Source organism: Paroedura picta, chromosome 15 (genome assembly GCF_049243985.1).
Source record: "Paroedura picta isolate Pp20150507F chromosome 15, Ppicta_v3.0, whole genome shotgun sequence".
Lineage (NCBI taxonomy): Eukaryota > Metazoa > Chordata > Lepidosauria > Squamata > Gekkonidae > Paroedura > Paroedura picta.
The window spans coordinates 14,009,232-14,029,603 of NC_135383.1; the positions used below are offsets into that span (position 1 = coordinate 14,009,232).

General features: G+C 49.5%; 1 protein-coding gene across 2 annotated transcripts in view; it reads left to right on the forward strand.

Annotated features, from left to right (window-relative positions):
• SPNS2 (SPNS lysolipid transporter 2, sphingosine-1-phosphate) overlaps positions 1-20,372 on the forward strand; it is a 93,746-nt gene that overhangs the window by 24,353 nt on the left and 49,021 nt on the right. For both annotated transcript variants that reach the window (XM_077311682.1, XM_077311683.1), the window contains exon 2: positions 12,470-12,535. In XM_077311682.1, the coding sequence (XP_077167797.1) occupies positions 12,470-12,535 (66 nt within the window). The remainder of the gene's footprint in view (positions 1-12,469; positions 12,536-20,372) is intronic.

Here is a 20,372-nt window from a genome sequence, read left to right on the forward strand (position 1 = left end):
CTGGAGGGGGTGGGAAAGGGCAGGGCCCTGGGTGAGCATGTACACAAGTATGCTTCCCAACCATATTCTGCACAATCACCCACTTCTGGAGTTTATTGAAGCATGAAGATGCTTCAGGGGGTTCTCGACGGCAAAAAAAAAGTTGAGAACAGTCTTAACCACGATGCCAAACTGCCAGTCAAAAGATGCCGACGAAGATGCCTCCAGGATTATTCTATGAAGCACATTCCCTAATGTAATCAGAGTCCAGTACCACCTTTAAGACCAACCAAGATTTATGCAGGGCGTGAGCTTTCGAGTGCAAGCACTCGAAAGCTCACGCCCTGAATAAATCTTGGTTGGTCTTAAAGTTGCTACTGGACTCTGATTTTCTTCCCTAATGTAATGAAACGATTAAAGATGGTTCTTCCTTCCAGAAGTTAGTTAGAAGGGGATGGCTGTGGTTTGGTGTCTTAGCATTTGCAGAGGTTTCCCAGTTCGAATCCCCCCGCATCTCCATTAAAAGGGTCCCAGGTGCTGGAGAAGAGCTTTTGTTGCCAGAGACCCTTGAGAGCTGCAGCCAGCCAGAGGAATCAATACGCAGCCACATAGACCCATGGTCTGACTTGGCAGATTGTTCTGTTCTGAGTTACTGTTTTGTTGGCCTGTGAAACAAACAAACAGACAGACAGACAGCCTCTTCTGAGGCTTGTGCAATCCAAGGAAATCCGTCAGAAGAGAGCTGATCTGTTAATTCATGAGGCAATTGTATTATTTTAAATTCTTAATTAAATTCTTTAATGAATGCTAGGCTGGCTTATTTTGTATTTTTGGCTCGCCAGCCAATTAGGTCGATGTGCATGTTACTAACATCTCCGCATCAGTGATCCGAAAGGGAATATAAACCTGCTGGGTATTACCGTTGGTTGCTTGCTTAGAGTTCTTTCTCCTTTCTCCCCCTCCCCAAAATATATAAAGTGTTTTTTTTGGGGGGGGAGGGGGGGTATTCAGCAGTACATTATTTTGTGCTTGCCCATCTTCCTGGTTATTCTTTGCTCTGCAGTTTCCCAAACCTGGCTTGGGTCATTCTTTCCACACGGATCATGCTCTTTCTATACAGACCATATTCCTTCTGTGCGGGTCACGTTTGGGGCGAGTCAAATGGAAAGCCGCAGCTCCCTGCCCAAATCTGGCACCACGACTTCCCCTTTCCCCTCACAGTAATGTGGAAAGTACTGTGTAGTCACAGACGACTTATGGCGACCCCATAAGTGGCCAAACCGGCTTTCCAGATGTCCATGGACTATAATTCCTTGGTGGTCTCCCATCCTTGGTGGTCTCCTATGATCAAGCCTGCTCACCTTCTAAGATCAGACACCAGAAAAGAGCAAGATTCCAGTAGCAACTTTAGACCAACAAATTGTGTGGCTTTTGTGAGTCACAGCTCACTCCTGCAGTCCCGCCTGGGCCGTCCTGGCCAGGAGGCAGAGAAAACTACAGTTCCCATCAGCCCTGGCTGAAAGTTATCCTTGGAGAAGAAACAAACTAGCAGTGGACACAGAATATAGGTTTGTCTCAAAGACTTCTGTTACAGCCTTTGGACCTTCAAGGGGTCTGTGGTAACTCCGGAGAGGGTCTGCGGCATTTCCCCTCTCCTGTGTGTGAGAGAGTTCTCTCATGGTTTCAGTGCCTGGAAGGGGCAGAGCCTGCACCCCCACCCCCACCTTAAACCCCATCCTGTCTGCCCCGGCAATCCTCCTTGAGCCAGCCTGTTAACACAGGTGGTGATGTCACTTCCGGTGACATGTAACCTCTGGGGCGTGGCCAGCTGACATCACTTCCGGAGCTCCTCCATTGTCAAAAGGTTGAAAAAGGCTGGGCTAGAGTGATGTCCTAGGATCTGGGAAGCTCAGATTCAGTTTCCTGCTCTGTCATGGAAGCTTGTTGGGTGCCCTTGATCCAGTGACCTACTCTCAACCTAACCTACTTCGCAGGGTTGTTGTGAAGAAAAAAATAGAGGAGAACAATGTAAGCCATTTTCGGTACCCGTTAGGGAGAACGGTGAGGTATAAAGTTTTTAAAGCGGAAAAACAAGATAAGGACCAGCTAGTGTCAAAAGCCCTCTTCAGGACATTATTGCCTTCCTGAAGGTGCAGGCTTTGGAAGGGGAAGGGCTGGGGTGGAAGTACACATACAGACTCCCATATTACAGGTATCCTCTTGAACACTTCTGAGTGTGCAGCAGGGATGCCGCCCAAAATGTGAGCCGTCTCAGGTTGAATCTAGAGGGGGGAAAGCAAATGAGTCACCAGTATCTTCCCTTGGCCAGGGGCTCTAAGAGCAGGTGGCGAACCTCAGATGCTCTCACTTGCCCCGAAATGCGGGGTGGGGGCAGGGGAGGCATGAGAAAAATAAAAACCGACGCCCGGGGGACAGAAAGGTCCACAAGGTGTTTCCCTCCCTTTCATCTTTCTTGTTTCGTAGCCTTTAGATCTTTGCCCTCTCCCCGACCTGCAAAGAGCTCTGCTTCCCAGACCTCACGACGTGAGAACAGTCAGGCCAGCGTTTTTTGGTTTTGGTTTTGGTTGTTGCTTTTTAAAAATTACCCAGATCAAAGTCTTGATTAGGGTGCCGCCTCGCTGCCAGATTGGTGCAGGAATCTTCCACATGCAAGCTGTCATGGCGGCCTCACACCTTTCTTGTGGGTACGGAGTGATTAACGTAGACTAATGTAAAGTAAATTGCATCAGGGTTCTTTGTGGCCAGTTTTGATTTGAACCGAATTGGCTTCCCCCTCGCTTTATGAACGGCTCCAGAGTCGTAAAAAAGGGTGTCTGCTTCCCCAGCCTTTGCTTAGATCCGCCCCTCGAGAATGCCGTCTCAGGAGGAATACTCAAAGGTTCTTGCAGACCAAGTGGCTATGCAAAGGCCCAGCCACAATATGCTCTGAGAAGGATGCAAAACAGGCTAGGAATTGCCTCAGTGTTTTGTGCTGCGTCAGTACCATGAGCAGCAGACCCGGCTGATCACTTGATAGCTGCTTCTCCTACAGAATTTGGATGTTGCAAGAATTCCACCTGAGCCAGTGTTGGCAAGCAATGGTTAAATGATGCAAATCAGGCAATACATGTTTGGGAAAGAGAGAGAGAGTGCGAGCGAGAGAGCGAGAAATATTTCTTCTTTCCCGTAATCCCAGAACTCAGTGGCACCACATATCATTTATATGCCACTTTTCTTCCCAAAGGAAACCTTCTAAAAGTGGTATAGTCAGCCTTGGTATATGTATACCAGAATTTTGCAAAATCAAGTTTCTAGTAAAAGGATTCCAAAGCGGAAATATGTGTGCTTTGCCTTGGTTTTCAGATGAAATGGCAATAATATAATGCCAAGAGCCCATCATTTTCTCCAGGGGAACTGATCTCTGTAAGCTGGAGACCGTTGTAATTCTGGGAGATCTCCAGCCGCCACCTGGAGCCTGGCAACTCAGGGGATGCAGCTATGGATGACACAACTTGGGTCGTAGGGAAGTGCCCACCCGTGACACCTGCTCAGTTGCATTGTATGCATGTGCAAACAGTAAGGTTTGTCCATTTGTCCAGTGATAGCATATTGTACTTCCATCTGTAGGGAAATGAAGGGCACACGCCTTCCTTCAAGGGAGAAATGTGTGCTTGAGTATAGATAACACTGAAAAAGCCCAGTGCGCTTTTAATGTGCAAAAAGATTACTTGCCTTCTTTCCGAAAGCTGGTAAAGCCGCCGGTGGTTACCGTGGACTTGAGCATCAGACCTGAGTTCAAATTCCCCCTCAGCCTTCTTCTCAGGATCCTTGTGAAGATAAATTGGCAGCGGGGGGTGGGTGGGTGGGTGGGAGGTTTCCCTTACGAAGCTCCTTAGAAGAAAAAGGGTGGGATTATTTAAAAAAATAAATAAATAAAAAACAGATTAATAACCAAGACGTTGTTGATTCACGCCAGCACGTAATTGGTTTTTAACAAATCTCTGCTAATCTCCCCCTCCCTCCCCCCCTACAAGAGTGAAAGGCATTTTATTTTAAAATCTGTTTTCTCCTCTCCCTTCTCCATGCTAATTGCATTTCGTTTTCCTCTCCTCTTGAGGTCTATAATTACCTGTTGCATGCGCTGGAGCCGAGCCAGGATCCTTTGGGGGAGGAAGGAGCGGTGCAGAGATCATCTTCCCACAGGGATGATAACTAGGAAGGGCGAATCCGATTGGGCCAGAGGAATATTCCTGGGTGGGGAAGGGTGATGCGGAGCTCAGCGAAACCGGCGCTCTCCTGCTGAGAGTGGGACGCTTTCCAGAAGCGCAACCCTTTGGGAAGGCTTCTGAGTGAAGCAACCCGATCGGGATGCGTAGCAACCGCAGTATCTGTTATCCTAACAAGCGGGCGTATGTGGCACGGCGAGAGGCAGTGCGGTGTAGTGGTTGGGAGGGTTAGACCGGGGAGAGCCCAGGACCACAATGCTCTCCGGGGAGGACCTTGGGCATACGGTGTCCTCTCAGGCTAAATTCTAGTTTATTCATTTAGAAGCGCAGAAGAGGAGTGGTTTTTTTGTGCCTCGCTTTCCTCTGCCTTAAGGCGTCTCAAAGCGGCTGACAATCGCCTTCCCTTCCTCTCCCCTCAACAGGCACCCTGTGAGGTGGGTGAGGCTGAGAGAGCTCTGAGAGAAATGAGACTGGCCCAAGGGCAGCCAGCCGACATGTGTTTCAAAGAGGCTTACAATTGCCTTCCTTTCCTCTCCCCACAAGAAGAAGACGATTTGGTTCTTATATGCTGCTTTTCTCTACCCGAAGGAGTCTCAAAGTGGCTTACAGTCGCTTTCCCTTCCCCTCCCCTCAACAGGCACCCTGTGAGGGAGGGGAGGCTGAGAGAGCCCCGATATTACTGAAGAAGAAAAGTTGGTTCTTATATGCCCCTTTTCTCTATCTGAAGGAGTCTCAAAGTGGCTTACAGTCGCCTTCCCTTTCCTCTCCCCACAACAGACACCCAGTGAGGGTGGGTGAGAGACCCCTGATATTACTGAAGAAGAAGAGTTGGTTGTTAGATGCCGCTTTTTTCTACCCAAAGGAGTCTCAAAGCGGCTTACAATTGCCTTCCCTTTCCTCTCTCCACAACAGGCACCCTGTGAGGTAGGTGAGGCTGAAAGAGCCCTGATATTACTGAAGAAGAAGAAGAGTTGGTTGTTAGATGCCACTTTTTTTCTACCCGAAGGAGTCTCAAAGTGGCTTACAATTGCCTTCCCTTTCCTCTCCCCACAACAGACACCCTGTGAGGTAGTTTAGAGCCAACATGGTTGTAACAGTTAGACTGTCAGAGTAGGGTCTGGAAGTTCCAGGTTCGAAACCCCACCCTGCCGTGGAAGCTCACAGAGTGTTGCCCACTCACCACACCTCCATGGCAGACCGAGGATTTGCACTTGTGTCTCCTAGAGACTGCTCTGACAGTCCATTGCACCACGCCGGCTTTGCCTCACAACGGTTGTGCAGATAACATGTGGAACTGCGAACCGCCTAAGCTTCCCTGTATTCCTGGAAGAATAAAAATGCAAGTGATAGATGACAGTAACCGTGTGAAGCCACACCCCCGCCTTCCCGGTCTATCAAGCAAATTCTGTGGTTGAACAGGCTTGTGGAGAACTGGTTTTCTATATACCCTGCTTTTCACTACTTGAAGGTGTCCCCAAATGGCTTACAAATACCTTTCCCTTTCTCTCCTCACAACAGACACCCTGTGAGGTTGGTGGGACTGAGAGACCCCTAAGAGAACTGCTCTATGAGAACATCTCTGAAAGAACTGTGACTAGGCCCAGGTCACCAGCTGGCTGCATGTAGACGCAGGGGAGAATCAAACCCACTTTTCACCACTACACCACTCTGGCTCATAGGAACTAAATCTATCAGCTATTCCGGTGTTCTTCTTTTGACTGTTTTCCACATTCTGTAGTTTGATAGAAACCACTGGTTTTGTGTTTGATTTCTTTATTTTTTAAGAACGGATAAGTTCTCTGGCACTTGACACTGCTTGGAGCCAGTTTGGTGTAGTGGTTAGGAGTGTGGACTTCTAGTCTGGCAAGCTGGGTTTGATTCCCTGCTCCCCCCACATGCAGCCAGCTGGGTGACCTTGGGCTCGCCACAGCACTGATAAAGCTGTTCTGACCGAGCAGTGATATCGGGGCTCTCTCAGCCTCACCCACCTCACAGGGTGTCTGTTGTGGGCAGAGGAAAGGCAAGGCGACTGGAAGCTGCTTTGAGCCACCTTTGGGTAGAGAAAAGCGGCATATAAGAACCAACTCTTCTTCTTCTTCAGTAATATCAGGGCTCTCTCAGCCTCACCCGCCTTACAGGGTGTCTGTTGTGGGGAGAGGAAAGGCAAGGTGACTGTAAGCCGCTTTGAGACTCCTTCGGGTAGAACCAACTCTTCTGCTTCTTCTGCTTGTCCTTTATCCCCAAACGCCAGGTGGCCTAAATCGCTCGTGCGCCAGGTAACTGGGCTGCCCCCTCTCTCCTGAAAGAGAGAGCATCGAGGACTTGAAGGTCCTCATCCTACAGCGCTGAATAAGGTGCAGCACCCAGAGATGCCCGCACACGCAACCTGAGGAATGGAAGCAAGCAAACGATGCCCAGAGCAAACGCCCCCTCATCGCATCCCGCCTTGCGGTTTTCCTTTCTGTGCTCTCCGCGCCTCTCTCTGATTCGGCTGTCAGCGATCCGTCCGTCTGTCACAGCCTGCACCGGCTGAGGCTGCCGTCTCTCGAATGTCTGGGGGCAGGACGGAGCTTGTTCTGAGGCCGACGGGTGGCCCAACCCAGCGTCGGCAGGCACGGCATGCCTAACGAGATGCAGGATCCCTACGTGACATTGGCAGTCGCTGCATGGTGTCGCAAGCCGCATCCCATTGGCGCAAGCGACCAGATTGGCGGAGCGTCGGGGCTGAAGTTCTCAGGCGAGGGTGTGGCCAGCCGGCTACCGCGTTGCCCCACGTCTTCTCCCGAGACACAGCGATTGACGGCTCTGATTAGGTCAAGCTCCGTCTGCCCCCGGCAGCTGTTTTGCTGGTTGCGTCAGGTGCTGGAGCGCCGTGGGGAGGGGTGGAATGCAGCGCTCAAGACCGGCAAATGATTTTTCAGGTGTTTGTAACAGCTGTCTGGGCTGGCATTTCGGGCTGTCATCCAGTGCCTCTGTCCCTGAGCCACCCTGCACAAGGTTACGGAGGAAGATCACAGCCCTACGGTATCCCTTGGTCATCTGCATCACAGGGCCCTGGAACAAGCTCTGTGGACCAGGGGTAGTCAGACTGCGGCCCTCCAGATGTCCATGGACTACAATTCCCAGGAGCCCCCTGCCAGCAAATGCTCAGGCGAACCTCCATGCCAAGAGGCAGTAAATCTGGGAATGCCAATGCAGGGAGGCAACATCGGAAGAAAGTCTTGCCTCAGTGTCCTGTTCGTTGGCCTTCCAGAGTCACTGGTGGGCGACCATGTGGGACAGGATACGGAACTACATGGGCATTCTTGTTGTGTATGAGAGTGCGGTTGGTCTTCCTGAACCATGTGCAGGTCGCAACTTTCTCCCCAGGGCTGCTTCTGGGTTTGGAGGGATCTCAGACAAGATGGCATGAAGTGAGCCCCTTTCCTCACACAGGTGACCCACAGCTAACAGTGACCCCTGCTTCTGGTGTCCAACAATAGGCCCTCCTAAGGCCAGTAACTCCTACACCCGTGGTCTGTGAGGGGAGCGCCTCGAGAAGGAGTTTTGGGTCAGGCTTCCTCGGGAGGTGGTGGGTTCTCCACCTTTGGAAATTTTAAAACAGAGGCTGGGTAGCCATCTGACGGAGAGGCTGATTCTGTGAAGGCTCAAGGGGGTGGCAGGTTACATTGGATGAGCGATTGGGATGTGAGTGTCCTGCACAGTGCAGGGGGTTGGACTAGATGACCCAAGAGGTCCCTTCCAACTCTATGATTCTATGAATCTACCTCAGCAACGGCCTGTGCCTTCCTGAGGGAGCCTCCCTTATGCTCAGAGAGCCTAAGCTATAGAAGCCTTAGAAATGCCCCTGGGTAATTTGCAGATGCTCGGAAGAGCCACAAATGTAATTGAGGAAAGGTAGTAAAAACAGCAATTCCTCCGGGAAAGTCAGGGGGCAAAAAGTCACCTGTACACCACAGAGCCTCTCCGTTCACTCCCCTGGTTGTATGTTGCATCAGGGGTGTGTTTGGGTGAGTTTGGTCTCTCTGCTGTATCTTTGTTGTGATTCTTCGGGAACTGTATGGGGTGGGAGACGGAACGGTTCAGAAGGCCTCGTGGGAGCAAGCGGGCTCATGTGTGGAAGAAGAAATTGGTTCCAATTAGGAAGGTGGGTCTCCACGAAAGCCCCAGGGGCTTCTTTCTTTCTTGGGATGGCGTGGCCCGGCTTCCGTCCCTGGTGGCTTTAAACGCGGCACGGAGGCCTGGAAAACCAGCCGAAACACGGCAGTCCCACGGAGACCATATAGTGGATGTTTATGACCTGCCTAAATTCTGCGCAATGCAACCTAATACAGCTGCTGGGTTTTGCCACTGGGAATGGGGTTTCAGGGGGCTTCTTCCGAAGCCAGCAGGGTGAAGGTTCAATGCCAGCAGATCTGAGGGCTTCTTTGAAGGTGTCCAATTCGTTTTTGTTTTTTTTTTGAGCCTCTTGTGGCGCAGGGTGGTAAGGCAGCAGACATGCAGTCTGAAGCTCTACCATGAGGCTGGGAGTTCGATACCAGCAGCCGGCTCAAGGTTGACTCGGCCTTCCATCCTTCCTAGGTCGGTAAAATGAGTACCCAGCTTGCTGGGGGGTAAACCGTAATGACTGGGGAAGACACTGGCAAACCACCCCGTATTGAGTCTGCCATGAAAATGCTGGAGGGCGTCACCCCAAGGGTCAGACATGACTCGGTGCTTGCACAGGGGATACCTTTACCTTTACCTTAATTCGTTTTAAGATAATTTCTACTCTGCTGTTCTCCCTGGTGGGGACAGCTCACGCCCCCTCTTCTAATCTTCTCACGCAAGAGTCCGGTGGGGTTGTTTAGGCTGAGGGTGTGGCTGGCCTAAGGTTACCCAGTGAGCTTCCATGGCTACTGCTCATACAAAGTGAAGCCAGAAGGGAACATGTGCTAGTAGTAATGACTTATCTACATTTTCATGTTGCAGTGCACTGTATGTCCGTATATTCTTTTTAACGTTTACTTTGAATGGTCCATTGTTCCCACACATACATACCTGAGGGACCACCTAACTCTCTATGCCCCCCCCCCTCCTTGGGCTCTTCACTCTGTGAGTTTGAACAGACTGGTGGTCCTTGGACCCCATGAAGTATGCTTGGCATTGAACATCGCCTTTTCGGTCCTGGCTCCTACCTGGTGGAATGAGCTTCCAAAAGAGCTATGCGCCCTGTCAGAGCTGTTTCATTTCCACAGGGCCTGTAAGATGGAGCTCTTCCAACAGGCGTTTGGTTGAGGCCAGGCTGAGGAAGAAGAAGAAGAAGAAGAGTTGGTTCTTATATGCCGCTTTTCTCTACCTGAAGGAGGCTCAAAGTGGCTTACAGTCGCCTTCCCTTTTCTCTCCCCACAACAGACACCCTGTGGGGTGTGTGAGGCTGAGAGAGCCCTGAGATCACTGCTCGGTCAGAACAGTTTTATCAGCGCCATGGCGAGACCAAGGTCACCCAGCTGGTTGCATGTGGAAGCCGAACATGGAGGTTCTACTGAGCAATCCAGGCAAAGAACTGTCCCTAAGATGTATCCCTGCACTACCCTGGATGGCCCAGATTAGCCTAACTTCATCATATCTCAGAAGTTAAGTGGGGTCAGTCCTGGTTAGTGCTTGGATGGGAAGTCCAAGGTCACTCCGCAGAGGCAGGTGATTGCAAATTGTCTGTGAACGTCACTTGCCTTGCAAACTCCCTGGCAGCTTTTCTTGACTTTTTTACCACCAAGAAACCCCACCAAACATTTTTCAGTCTTCGAAAAACCCCAGAAGTGTCACAATTGTGCAGAACAGGGTTGGGAAGCATAGCTGTGGACACGGCCACCTGGGGTCCCTCCCCTCTCCACCCCCTCCAGGCCCATCATTGGCCATTTTGGGAGGGGTAGGTGGGTCAACATGACCATAAATGGCCATATCATGATAAATGTTTGACAAATGTATCAAAAAGATCTTGCCACCAGGGAGGGTTATAGGGGTTACACCGTTTTTAGGGGATTTTATGTGGGTTTTCCCTGGAGAAGAACCTAATGCTGGGAGCGATTGAGGGCCAAAGAAGAAGGGGACGACAGAGAATGAGGTGGCTGGATGGAGTCACTGAAGCAGTCGGTGTGAGCTTAAATGGACACCTGGGAATGGTAGAGGACAGGAAGGCCTGGAGGATCATTGTCCATGGGGTCGCGATGGGTCGGACACGGCTTTGCAACTATCAACAACAAAAATTGTTACCTGCCACAAGCCACTGTGTGGGAGTGGCAGGTTATAAATTGAAACATACATACATACATACATACATACATACATACAATAAATTTAAGAATTCTATAAAAAAATTAATTATATCACTCGATAAATGGTTAACAAATTTAAAAATTATATCCAAAACAAATTAACGCCCACCCATTTGGGAAACCCTTCCAGGGTCATCAAGGGACCCCAGGGTTTCATGAAAACCTGGTCTATGGGGTTGCCGCAAGCCAGCTGTGATTTCTTGGCACTTTCTGTCCCACCCCTCCGTTTGTCTAATGCTTTTAAAAATAAAGCCAGCTCAAGCCAGCTTTTCATCTTGTGTTAATGAACCTATGATGTTGGTGCCATCGATCCTTTATCTCCCCTGAAAACTGGTCTGTCGGTTTTATTGGCCTCTCACATATTAGTTTATATGCTGCTCAAGCAGAATAAAGCTAATAAGAAAGCTCATTGAATAAGCGGCAGGGACGTGGGGCGGGGGAGAAGAAAACTGGCAGCAATTCGAACCGTGTACCTCTGAATTATCTGAATTATCTAAGCAGAAGCCCAGCGGCACCTGAAAGACTAACACAATTTATTCCAGTACTACCTTTTGTGAGTCAAGACTCACGTCAACAGATGCGTTGGGAGTTACGCATTTTCCAAATGATCCGAATAAATAAATAAATGAATAAATAAATAATAAACACCGGGATGGACGGTTATGCATGAAGGAAGCTCCGATTGACTAAAGCTTACTCTGGAATAAATTTTATTAGTCTCCAAGGTCCCACGGGACGTCTGGCAGCAGCAGAATAACACAGCCGGATTTAGAACGTAATCATTTGGGCCCGATCCGGAAAACCGAGCACCCACATCTATTTTCTCCTTTTCTTTAAACATGCTTTATTTATTTACTGTAATCTTTTTTTTAAAAAAAGCGATTGCTTTCCTGGTATTGTTTTGGATGCTCCGTGGAAAATCCTCACCCTTGCCGTCTTGTGTTTCATTTGTGGCTTGGCTCGCCTGCCGCTTCTTCAGAAGGCTTTAAAACGTGGTTTCTGGGCCTCTAAGAATAGACTAGCGTGGAAAAGGCCACTGAGGCAGCACGATGGATACAGGGCTTGGCCTCCAGAGCAACTGATGGCAGAGGTAGCGTCAGAGCCAAAATGTGAACTCCTCAAGGCGGAAATGCTTCTCATTTGCATTCGCTTCTAGCAGCAACATCTTGATTTTGGGTTTCTTTTTCCCTCCCACCCCATGCCCTCAATAGGGATTACTAGTTGGATTATGGGGTTTTAGAAAAAGCAAGAATTCCGGAAGTTGATTCTTTATTGCCTTTAACATTCAACTGGCAGGCTTAGTTTTTTAAGCTTGTCCCATTGGCTTTCGAAGGGCGGTAAAAGCTGTAAGTTTAGCGATCTGCTGTCAGATTATTGCGTCTTCCTGTTTCTTTAGCAATAACATTTCTCCCGGCTGCCGACAGCGTGTTATACTAATCTGTATATTTATATCTGTCACCGGAAAGGAACACTTCGTGCATCTGGGCAAGGGGGGGGGAGGAGGAGGCTCGGGCCGACAAAAAAGGATGGTAATCCTTCAAGCACCACGGAGCCCGGTCATATTACGGCCGGCAGGGACTCATGGTAATTGTAGTCTGTGGCCATCTTTAGAGCTACAGTTTGGCCACCCCTGCATAAAACATGCCACTCAATTCATACAGGCCAGTGGGAGAGGGTCCTAACATCCCCTTTATAGGCCTAGTTTGCACCTGACACCCCACTGACTACCTGTTGCAAGGGAAGATGAGGGATCTTGGTCCAGCTGTCCTTTGAGGAAAGTCCAACCTCTGTTTACTGATCTCCATTTGGAGCAAGACCTGATAAACCTCTGGGCACCAGCAAGGCTCCTTGGAGTCCATCTGCTTTAACAAGCTTTTGCGCGGATTCATTGTATGGCGGGGGTGTATATAACCCAGGTGGATAACCCAGGTTCTCCTTTCTCTCCTCCAGGGGTCTTGTTGGACATCCAGCAACATTTTGGAGTCAAGGACAGCGGTGCCGGTTTGTTGCAAACAGGTAAGAGGCCGCCGCGAGCTCCTCTTGTGCGATCGGCACGATTTCCCGAGACAAGGTCGCAGCGTCCTTGCGATGGAGCGCACTGGCTCTGTTTTAAATGTTAATGAGCTGGCAAATCTGGCTTGTTATTCAAAAACGTGTTTCTGCCTCTGTTTGGCTGCGGCTTAGCTGCAGCTTTTGCTCTTTGGAGTTTGAACGGCCGCCAAAACGGAGCGGGGAGTGGAACGCCCCCCCCTCCCCCCCGTGCCTGTTGCATCCTTTGCCCAGGGCCAGCACCTCTCCAGAGTATAAGAAAGCAGGCGGGCCAGTGAGTCTGTGCAGCTCTGGGAGCGAACGGAGGTTCTAGTGCAGGGGTAGTCAACCTGTGGTCGTCCAGATGTTCATGGACTACAATTCCCATGAGCCCCTGCCAGCGTTTGCTGGCAGGGGCTCATGGGAATTGTAGTCCATGAGCATCTGGACGACCACAGGTTGACTACCCCTGTTCTAGTGGCATCAAGCACCTGACAGGTATGCAGAGTCTTGGGGTCAGGAGGGGAGGGGTTCACCTTAATTTGGAAATAGGTGGATTTTTTAAAATGTCATTTATTCATTTATTTGAATTATTCTTTGATTTTTAACGTTTCCTCTGGCTTGCAGTGGCTCTCCAGGGTTCCAGGTGTTTGCTTCCTACAATCCTTTAATGGGAGATGCCGGAGATGGAACCTTGGGGGTGGCATGCCAAACATGTGCTTTTTCTTCCACACGATGAACAGTAATGTACACGAGGATCCGCGATGCGGATTGCCTTCTGGGCTAAATGGCTGGAACCTTTGCACGCTCCCGTCGTTCGCACTAGGAAAGGTTTCACTGCAGCCGCCGTGGGGCTGCCAAGGAGCCGTTAAAACGGGTCCTAAGAAACTCTTCTAAGCGGCAGCCATGTTTACGCGAGCCTGACAGTATGAGATGGCTGTAGGGTGCCCTGTTATACTCTTCCTTGTGTGCAGCCCCATGGCTTTGAGTGGTTTTCAAAGGAAGTCACAAACTGAGCTGTTAATGGCCTCGGGACGAACTGGGGTGAGGGGGACCTTAATAGCTGTTGCATAAACCTTTATGGTGCAGAAGGAAGAACCGCTTGTTCCAGAGTGAACTCTGCAAATAGCATCTCTCCTTGCTCTGTCCTTCGGAACTGTTTGCTTGTTTGTTTGTTTGCTTCTCTCGTGCCCCTCCCCTTTCCTCCTCAGTGCGTATCTTGTTACCCATGGCGGCGTTCAGAAAGAAGGAGAACAGAGTGATTCTAATTTATAAAGCATAATGATTTTGGGGCAGGGCTCTGCATTCGAAATGATGTCTAGATTAAAGTTTGGCATCAGAAAAGGAGCAGTTCGGTGCCGGAATGATCCCTCTGCACCGCCCTGAATGCTAAACAATTTAATTGTTTATTTTAAAAATCGCCTTTCCTCCGCACAGGATTTGTTGAAATGGTCACCCCCTCCCTTTCTTTCTGCTTGTTAATTTGCTTGTGCCAGTTGGATGGCTTGGCCGATCCTGGAACCAGTAGGAAGAAAGAGGGAAGCTTACCTGCCCCCAAATGTTGCCCTGCAAAGATGTGGGATTGATGCAGTCAACCTACATCCAACCGATACTTTAAAAAAAATGTATAGAATCACTTGTGCAGAGTTCACAGCGCCTCAAAATCCAACAGAACCTCAGTGGTAAGCACAGCGTTTGCCATTGAGAACAGATGAACAGCAGAACAAAGTTAAACAGGAAGTGGTCTTTTTTGCGGAAATTAAAAAACAAACAAACACACCTTAAAACAAACCCTGGTGAATCAGACCAGGGATTCCCAACCAGGGTTCCAGGGAACCCCAGGGGTCTGGGAGAGCTCCCCGTGGGCTACGCGGCCTTTCCCGGAAGTTCAGATGGCCGATGACATCACTGGCGCCCGCTTCCCCTGTTGCTCTACAGGCCCAGTTTCTTTCTCCACAATGGAAATGCTAAATGATCCATCGATATATTGGCTCCCGCATCTTACTCCCACGCCCCCTTCTCTGAAGGGGCATGGTACCACTTCTGAGGTTCCCCGAAGCCTGAACGATATTTCAGGGGTTCCCTCAATGATCAAAAAGGCTGAATCAGACCAAAAGTCAGTCTTCTTGCTCCTCGCGGTGGGAAACCAAGTGTTTCTGGCAAGCCATAAGCTGAGTGCGAAGACAAAAGCCCTCTTCCAATTTTTGCTCCTGCTCCCATGTTGGAGGTATACTGCCTCTGAAGGTGGAAGTTCCATTCTGCATGATGCCTCCAAGCCCGTGCGTCCTTGGAGAGGGAGATGAAGCCTCAAAGCGCTGGTGGAACCCGATGCTGTCCCTCAAGATCTGGCTGGGGCAGTGAGGCAAGTTAGGTTATTTCCACATTCTGTGTGCAACTTCGCCTTACACGATGCACGAAAGCACATCCCCTCCCCTTCTCTCAAATTGCAATTTCATCTGACAAATGTCTTGTCCCTCTTGAAGAATGAGAATCAGAGGGGGCCGCAGCCAGCCTGGCCTTTACCGAACACATGTAGACATTTGGGGAGGATTCGAGTTAACCTCGGTGACAAGCGCTTGGCACTGTTTAAAGCAACGTTATCTGCATTTTAATGATATTCATAGATTTCCTCAGACAGAGAGGGGGAAATGAGCCTCATTCCCTTGAATGGATTTCTCGGCTGTGAATGTACGGATTGTTACTTGATAGAAAAGGTCAGAAATGTATCTGGAAGCCAAATCAGAGCAATCAAAGGATCCTGATCTGGTTTTAGAGAGTGGGGGATGTGAAATAGTTGCTGTTGGCTTTGGGAGGAGCAGTTTCGGATCTCAGGACTATCTAAAAAGTCCCAAGAGGGAAAAAGTGCTTTTCCACCAGAGATGGCCGATTCCGCACACGCTGGATAATGCATTTTCAAAGTGCTTTTGCAGCTGGATTTTCCTGTGCGGAACAAGATAATCTACTTCCAAAGCGCATCTTAGGGATGCCAGCTTCCAGGTTAGATCTGGGGGTCCTCTGAAATTACCGACAGGAGGAAAAGCAATGCAAAACAGCACAGAAAACCCGACAGAGTGCATGGTGTAAGTGAGAGAAAACACCGATGCATAATAGACGAAAGACAAAAAAAAGTCTTCCCCCGCTGGCAGAAGGCAATGACTGAGGAAAGCAGAATGATCTCCCTGGGGAGGAGAAATGTAAAGCTGGATATTTAGTCAGATGCAGTTTAATCCCATGCTGAGCTAATGTATTTAAAGCATCCATTCTGTTAGCACTACAGGAAAAATATGTCGCTCATCAACAGGTTTGATAATTATGCTAATTACCAAAAGGGTTGGGATTCTCCAGTGCGGTGCAACAGTGAAATTAACTTTTAAATTATTGTAATATGTTGTTGCACGCTTACGATTGGGCAAATTTTCTGTGTACGAATAGTTCTCTTGAGCTCTTACCCTGGAGTGGGCACGTGGGGACTGGGTGGATGTTGGCCTACAGGTCCAAAATGCCACAAGAGACTAACATGACTACCGTTCTGGACATTATCATGACAAGCACCAGTTCTTAAAAGGCAGCAGAATGTTCCTTGTTTGGACTTGGAGGAAGAGAAGGAGCTGTTTTTTTGTCCCCCGCTTTTCACTACCCAAGGGAGTCTGAAAGCAGTTCACAATCGCCTTCCCTTCCTCTCCCGACAACAAACCCCCTGCGAGGTAGGTGGGGCTGAGAGAGCTCTGAGAGAACGGTGACTGGCCCAAGGTCACCCAACTGGCTGCAAGTGGAAGAGTGGGGAAACGAACCCAGTTCTCCAAATGAGAGGCTGCTAGTCTTAACCTCTGCACCCTTGACAGTGGTAGGATTAGGGGGTGAGAAGCCCTTCTCCCCTTGCTAACAATTGGCATCATAAGGAAAGAAAGGACAGGAGGGAAACATCTGCATCGTGACATTTTCAGCTCATGATCTTGAGCAGCAACAGCACACAGGAAACAGCACTGAGAAGACAGGCCTGCCTGACACCTTGGAGAGACCTTGCTGGATGGTGTAGATAGCGACTAGTCAAGACTGATTAGCAGTCCGATGCAGAATAAGACATCCTCTTATGCTAATATTTAGGAAGGACTGCAGTTCGGCAAGAGAACAAATGCTTAACATGCGGAACTTGACTGCCTCAATTCCCGGCATCCGTAGGCAAAGAGTTTCAGATTGCCAGTGTTAAGAGAGGCCTCTCTTGCTTGAGACCCTGGAAAGCCCCTGCCAGGGTGATTAAGTAAAAGCCCTGTAGATGAGTTGCTGTGAGTATTTGCACCTCCTTCATGCATGCATCTGTTTGTAAGAGAGACTCCCAGCACGTTCACTTAACAAAATGAAACTGGGGACCGTTAGGTTCTCACTGCACCCCTGCGCTGGCATCTCATTGGTTCGGACCCTGCCCGAAACATTACCGTCCTGAGCTGCTGCCCTATAAACAGGGTACTGAACGATGCAAAACCACCCCAGTGGAAATGCTGGAGGACGCAGCGTGTTCCGAAAATCCCCCCTATTTTTCTCATGACCTTTCGATTTGAACACACACTCAATTTCTGACTGGCTGGAGTATTAAGGGGACTCTGCAGCCAAATGGTTTGGAAGCACACAGGCATTTGGCATTTGAAAGAGGAGGGTTTGCTTTCTTTTTCTCCTGTTTGCAGGCTATCAGAGTTGATGGAATTGAATGAAAACGGAAGACCCATGGGGCCTGGTTAAGACAGGGCTTTCTAATTATTGTTATTATCCTGGGGCTGGGGAGTGGGGAGGGAGTTTGTGAAGCAGAAGAGAAGACGAGTGTTTTTTTTTTTTAACTACCCGAAGGAGTTCCAAAACCTTTTTCTTCCTTTCTCTCTATGAGGCAGATGGGGCTGAGAGAGCTGCTCTGCGAGAACAGCTCTAAGAGAACTGGGACTAGCACAGGGTCACCCAGCTGGCTGCGTGCGGAGAATCAAACCCGGTTCTCCGGTTTGCAGTCTGCCACTCTTAACCACGACTCCACACTCGCTGTTTCTTTGCATGTCCTCTGGTCTCTCTTCTCATGGGCTAGCTGGAGACTGATGTAGAAGCATAGAATCATAGAATAATATGTGTCTGAACAAATGCAGGAGCGCACATCAAGAGAATGATTTTTGCGTCCAACGGTAGAGCAAAGCTTTTTGCATTTATGGCCTATCCGAGGCAGGGGGGATTGCAAAAGACTGGCTGCAATGTTTTGGGCTTTCCTGTTGGAAGAGGATTTCAAATAGGAACGCAGATGGACACTTTGCGTTGCTTAGGACCGCAAATAAGCGTACATCCTGATGCTACATGGCGCTGGCGCTACATCATGGCCCCGAGAGGGTTCTGCAGCTTTGAGCCAGCTGGGTTCAGGTGACGCAGTAACAGTAATCTGTTACATTCTTCAGTTTGGAAACTCAGAGGTGACCTGGGGTTAAATATGTTGTTTGAGTGGATCATAGAATCATAGAAGTGGAAGGGACCTTGGGTCATCTAGCCCGACCCCCTGTGGAATGCAGGAAATTCACAACGACCTGCCCACCACAGTGACCCCAATCCCAGGCTCAAATGATGCCCGCCCGCTGAAAAACCCAGAATTACTGGCCAGCCTGGCTTGGAAGAAATACAGAAGATGATTCACTTTCTCTTTTTATCTACTTTGGTTTCCCTGACCCCTTAAAGGAGTGGATTTCCCAGCAGTTCCCTTTGATACAGTTAATCACACTAGCTAAAGAGGAACACAGAACTGGAGGGAGATCCTTTGTGAAGATGCCAGGGGATATATAAAGCTGCCCATAGCAGGATTCCCACACATCTAGTCCAAGATCATCTCCTTAGATTGTTAGCAATTTTCAAAGACCTTTGGGGTTTCTTCCCCCCGTGTGTCCTTCTTGCTATCTGCCGTCCTTCTTAATTGATTGAGCAAGATTCGAGCCCAGTAGCAATTTAAAGGCCGACCAAGTTTCCAGGGTATGAGATTTCAGGAGTCAAAGCTCCCTTTGTTAGATACCTGGCAAAGGGAGATCTGACTCTTGCTGGTCTTCAAGATGCTACTGGGCACAGACCTTGCTCTTCTGCTGCAGATCAACACAGTTCCCCATCAGAGACCTTCTTAACCGTTAATTTAGTGAATTGGCATTGGAGCTTTCTGAATGCAAAGGTTGCGCTCTAACAATGCAAATAGTCCCTCCTTGGTAGAGGTTATTCTTGCAGGAGGGCAGAGGGCTTGGTCTTGCTGTTCACTCAAGTTCCTTTCCCCAGCAACGCTCAGAATTAAACCTTGGACCTTCTGCATATAAGTTACCAGCATCATGATAGAAATGTCTCTCTCTCCGAATGCTCTGGCAAGTTGAAAGGCATCAAATGATGGGTGGGTAGGTGTGACACCCCCCCCTATTGCAGTCTGGAAAAGGGTGGCTGGGATTCAAATTCTGGCTCGGTGACAGATCTAGGGTCGGCACTGGCCAGTTAGCAACTGCAGGAATAACATATAGAGGAAAATACTGTGGACAAAGGCCAACCCTGCTAGAAACTCTCACACAGTTGCATGATTTCTTGAGTCGGTTGCACATCATTTCCCATCCTTTTGTGCAGCAGGACAGCAGCCCAGCAGCCCTAAATGCTTGGAGTCAGGCACACAAGAGAAATCAGTTCTTTCCCCCTCGTGTCCCGTTCCAAGCCGGCTGGCCATCTCTGTGCAGAAGGGTAGACAGCGTGGTCCCAACGGTCCTCTCAGCCTGTGTGTCGAGGCAGCATTGTCTGCAAAACCAGCGGGAGTTATTTCTCTCCAAAATTCCCGTCTTCAGAGAGCCCTGGCTAGGAATGCTAGTGAGTGACCTCTGCCGTCTGGCTTGCCAATGAATTCTGCTTTTGGCAAGATGGGGAGGCAGGGAGGCGAGGCCCCGTCCTGCCCTTTCCCTCATGGCCAAATTACACTTTGACAGGCTTCCATGCTCCCTTCTCTTGCCTCTGGGTTTGACGGTCGTCATGCCAGATGCCATTTGTCTACAGGACCAGATTTGGCATGTAGGGCGCCAGCTGCTCACCCTCATCCTGTCCCACTTGTTGGAGAGTTCTTCTGTAGGGGGCTGCTGGCCAGGTTTGTTCCTCGTAAGAAGAGCCCTATTGGATCAGTCTGGTGGCCTGGCTAATCCAACATAATGTGTCATACATTGGCCAACAAATATGGCATAAAGACCAAGGCCTTCATGCACAGAGAGCAGAAAGTGGCTCATACAGACTCAAACCAGATTCAGAATTCCAGATGGAATCATCATCAAGTTCAGAATGGTCTACTCCAGGGGTGGGCAAACTGGCCCTCCAGATGTCCATGGACTACAATTCCCATGAGCCCCTGCCAGCATTTGGGAATTGTAGTCCATGGACATCTGGAGGGCCACAGTTTGCCCACCCCTGGTCTACTCTGACTGGGCGTGGCTCTCCGAAGTAGTCTGTGTCACCTACTGCCTGGTCTTTATAAACAGATGATGCCACGGACTGAACATGGGACCTTCTGCCTACAGCAGCCTTCCTTGACTTTTTTACAATCGAGAAACCCCTGAAACATTGTTCAGGCTTCAAGAAACCCCAGAAGTGGTGCCATCGTGCAGAATGTGGTTAGGAGCAGTGCTGTGGACACGCTCACCTGGGGCCCTCCCCTTCTTACCCCCTCCAAGCCCACCATTGGCCATTTCGGGAGGAGTGGTCGATCATATAACCTGACAAATGTTCCATGTTCGATCCCTGTATGGCAGGCTTTCACAACCAGGGTTGTGAAAGCCTGCCATACAGGGATCGAACATGGGACCTC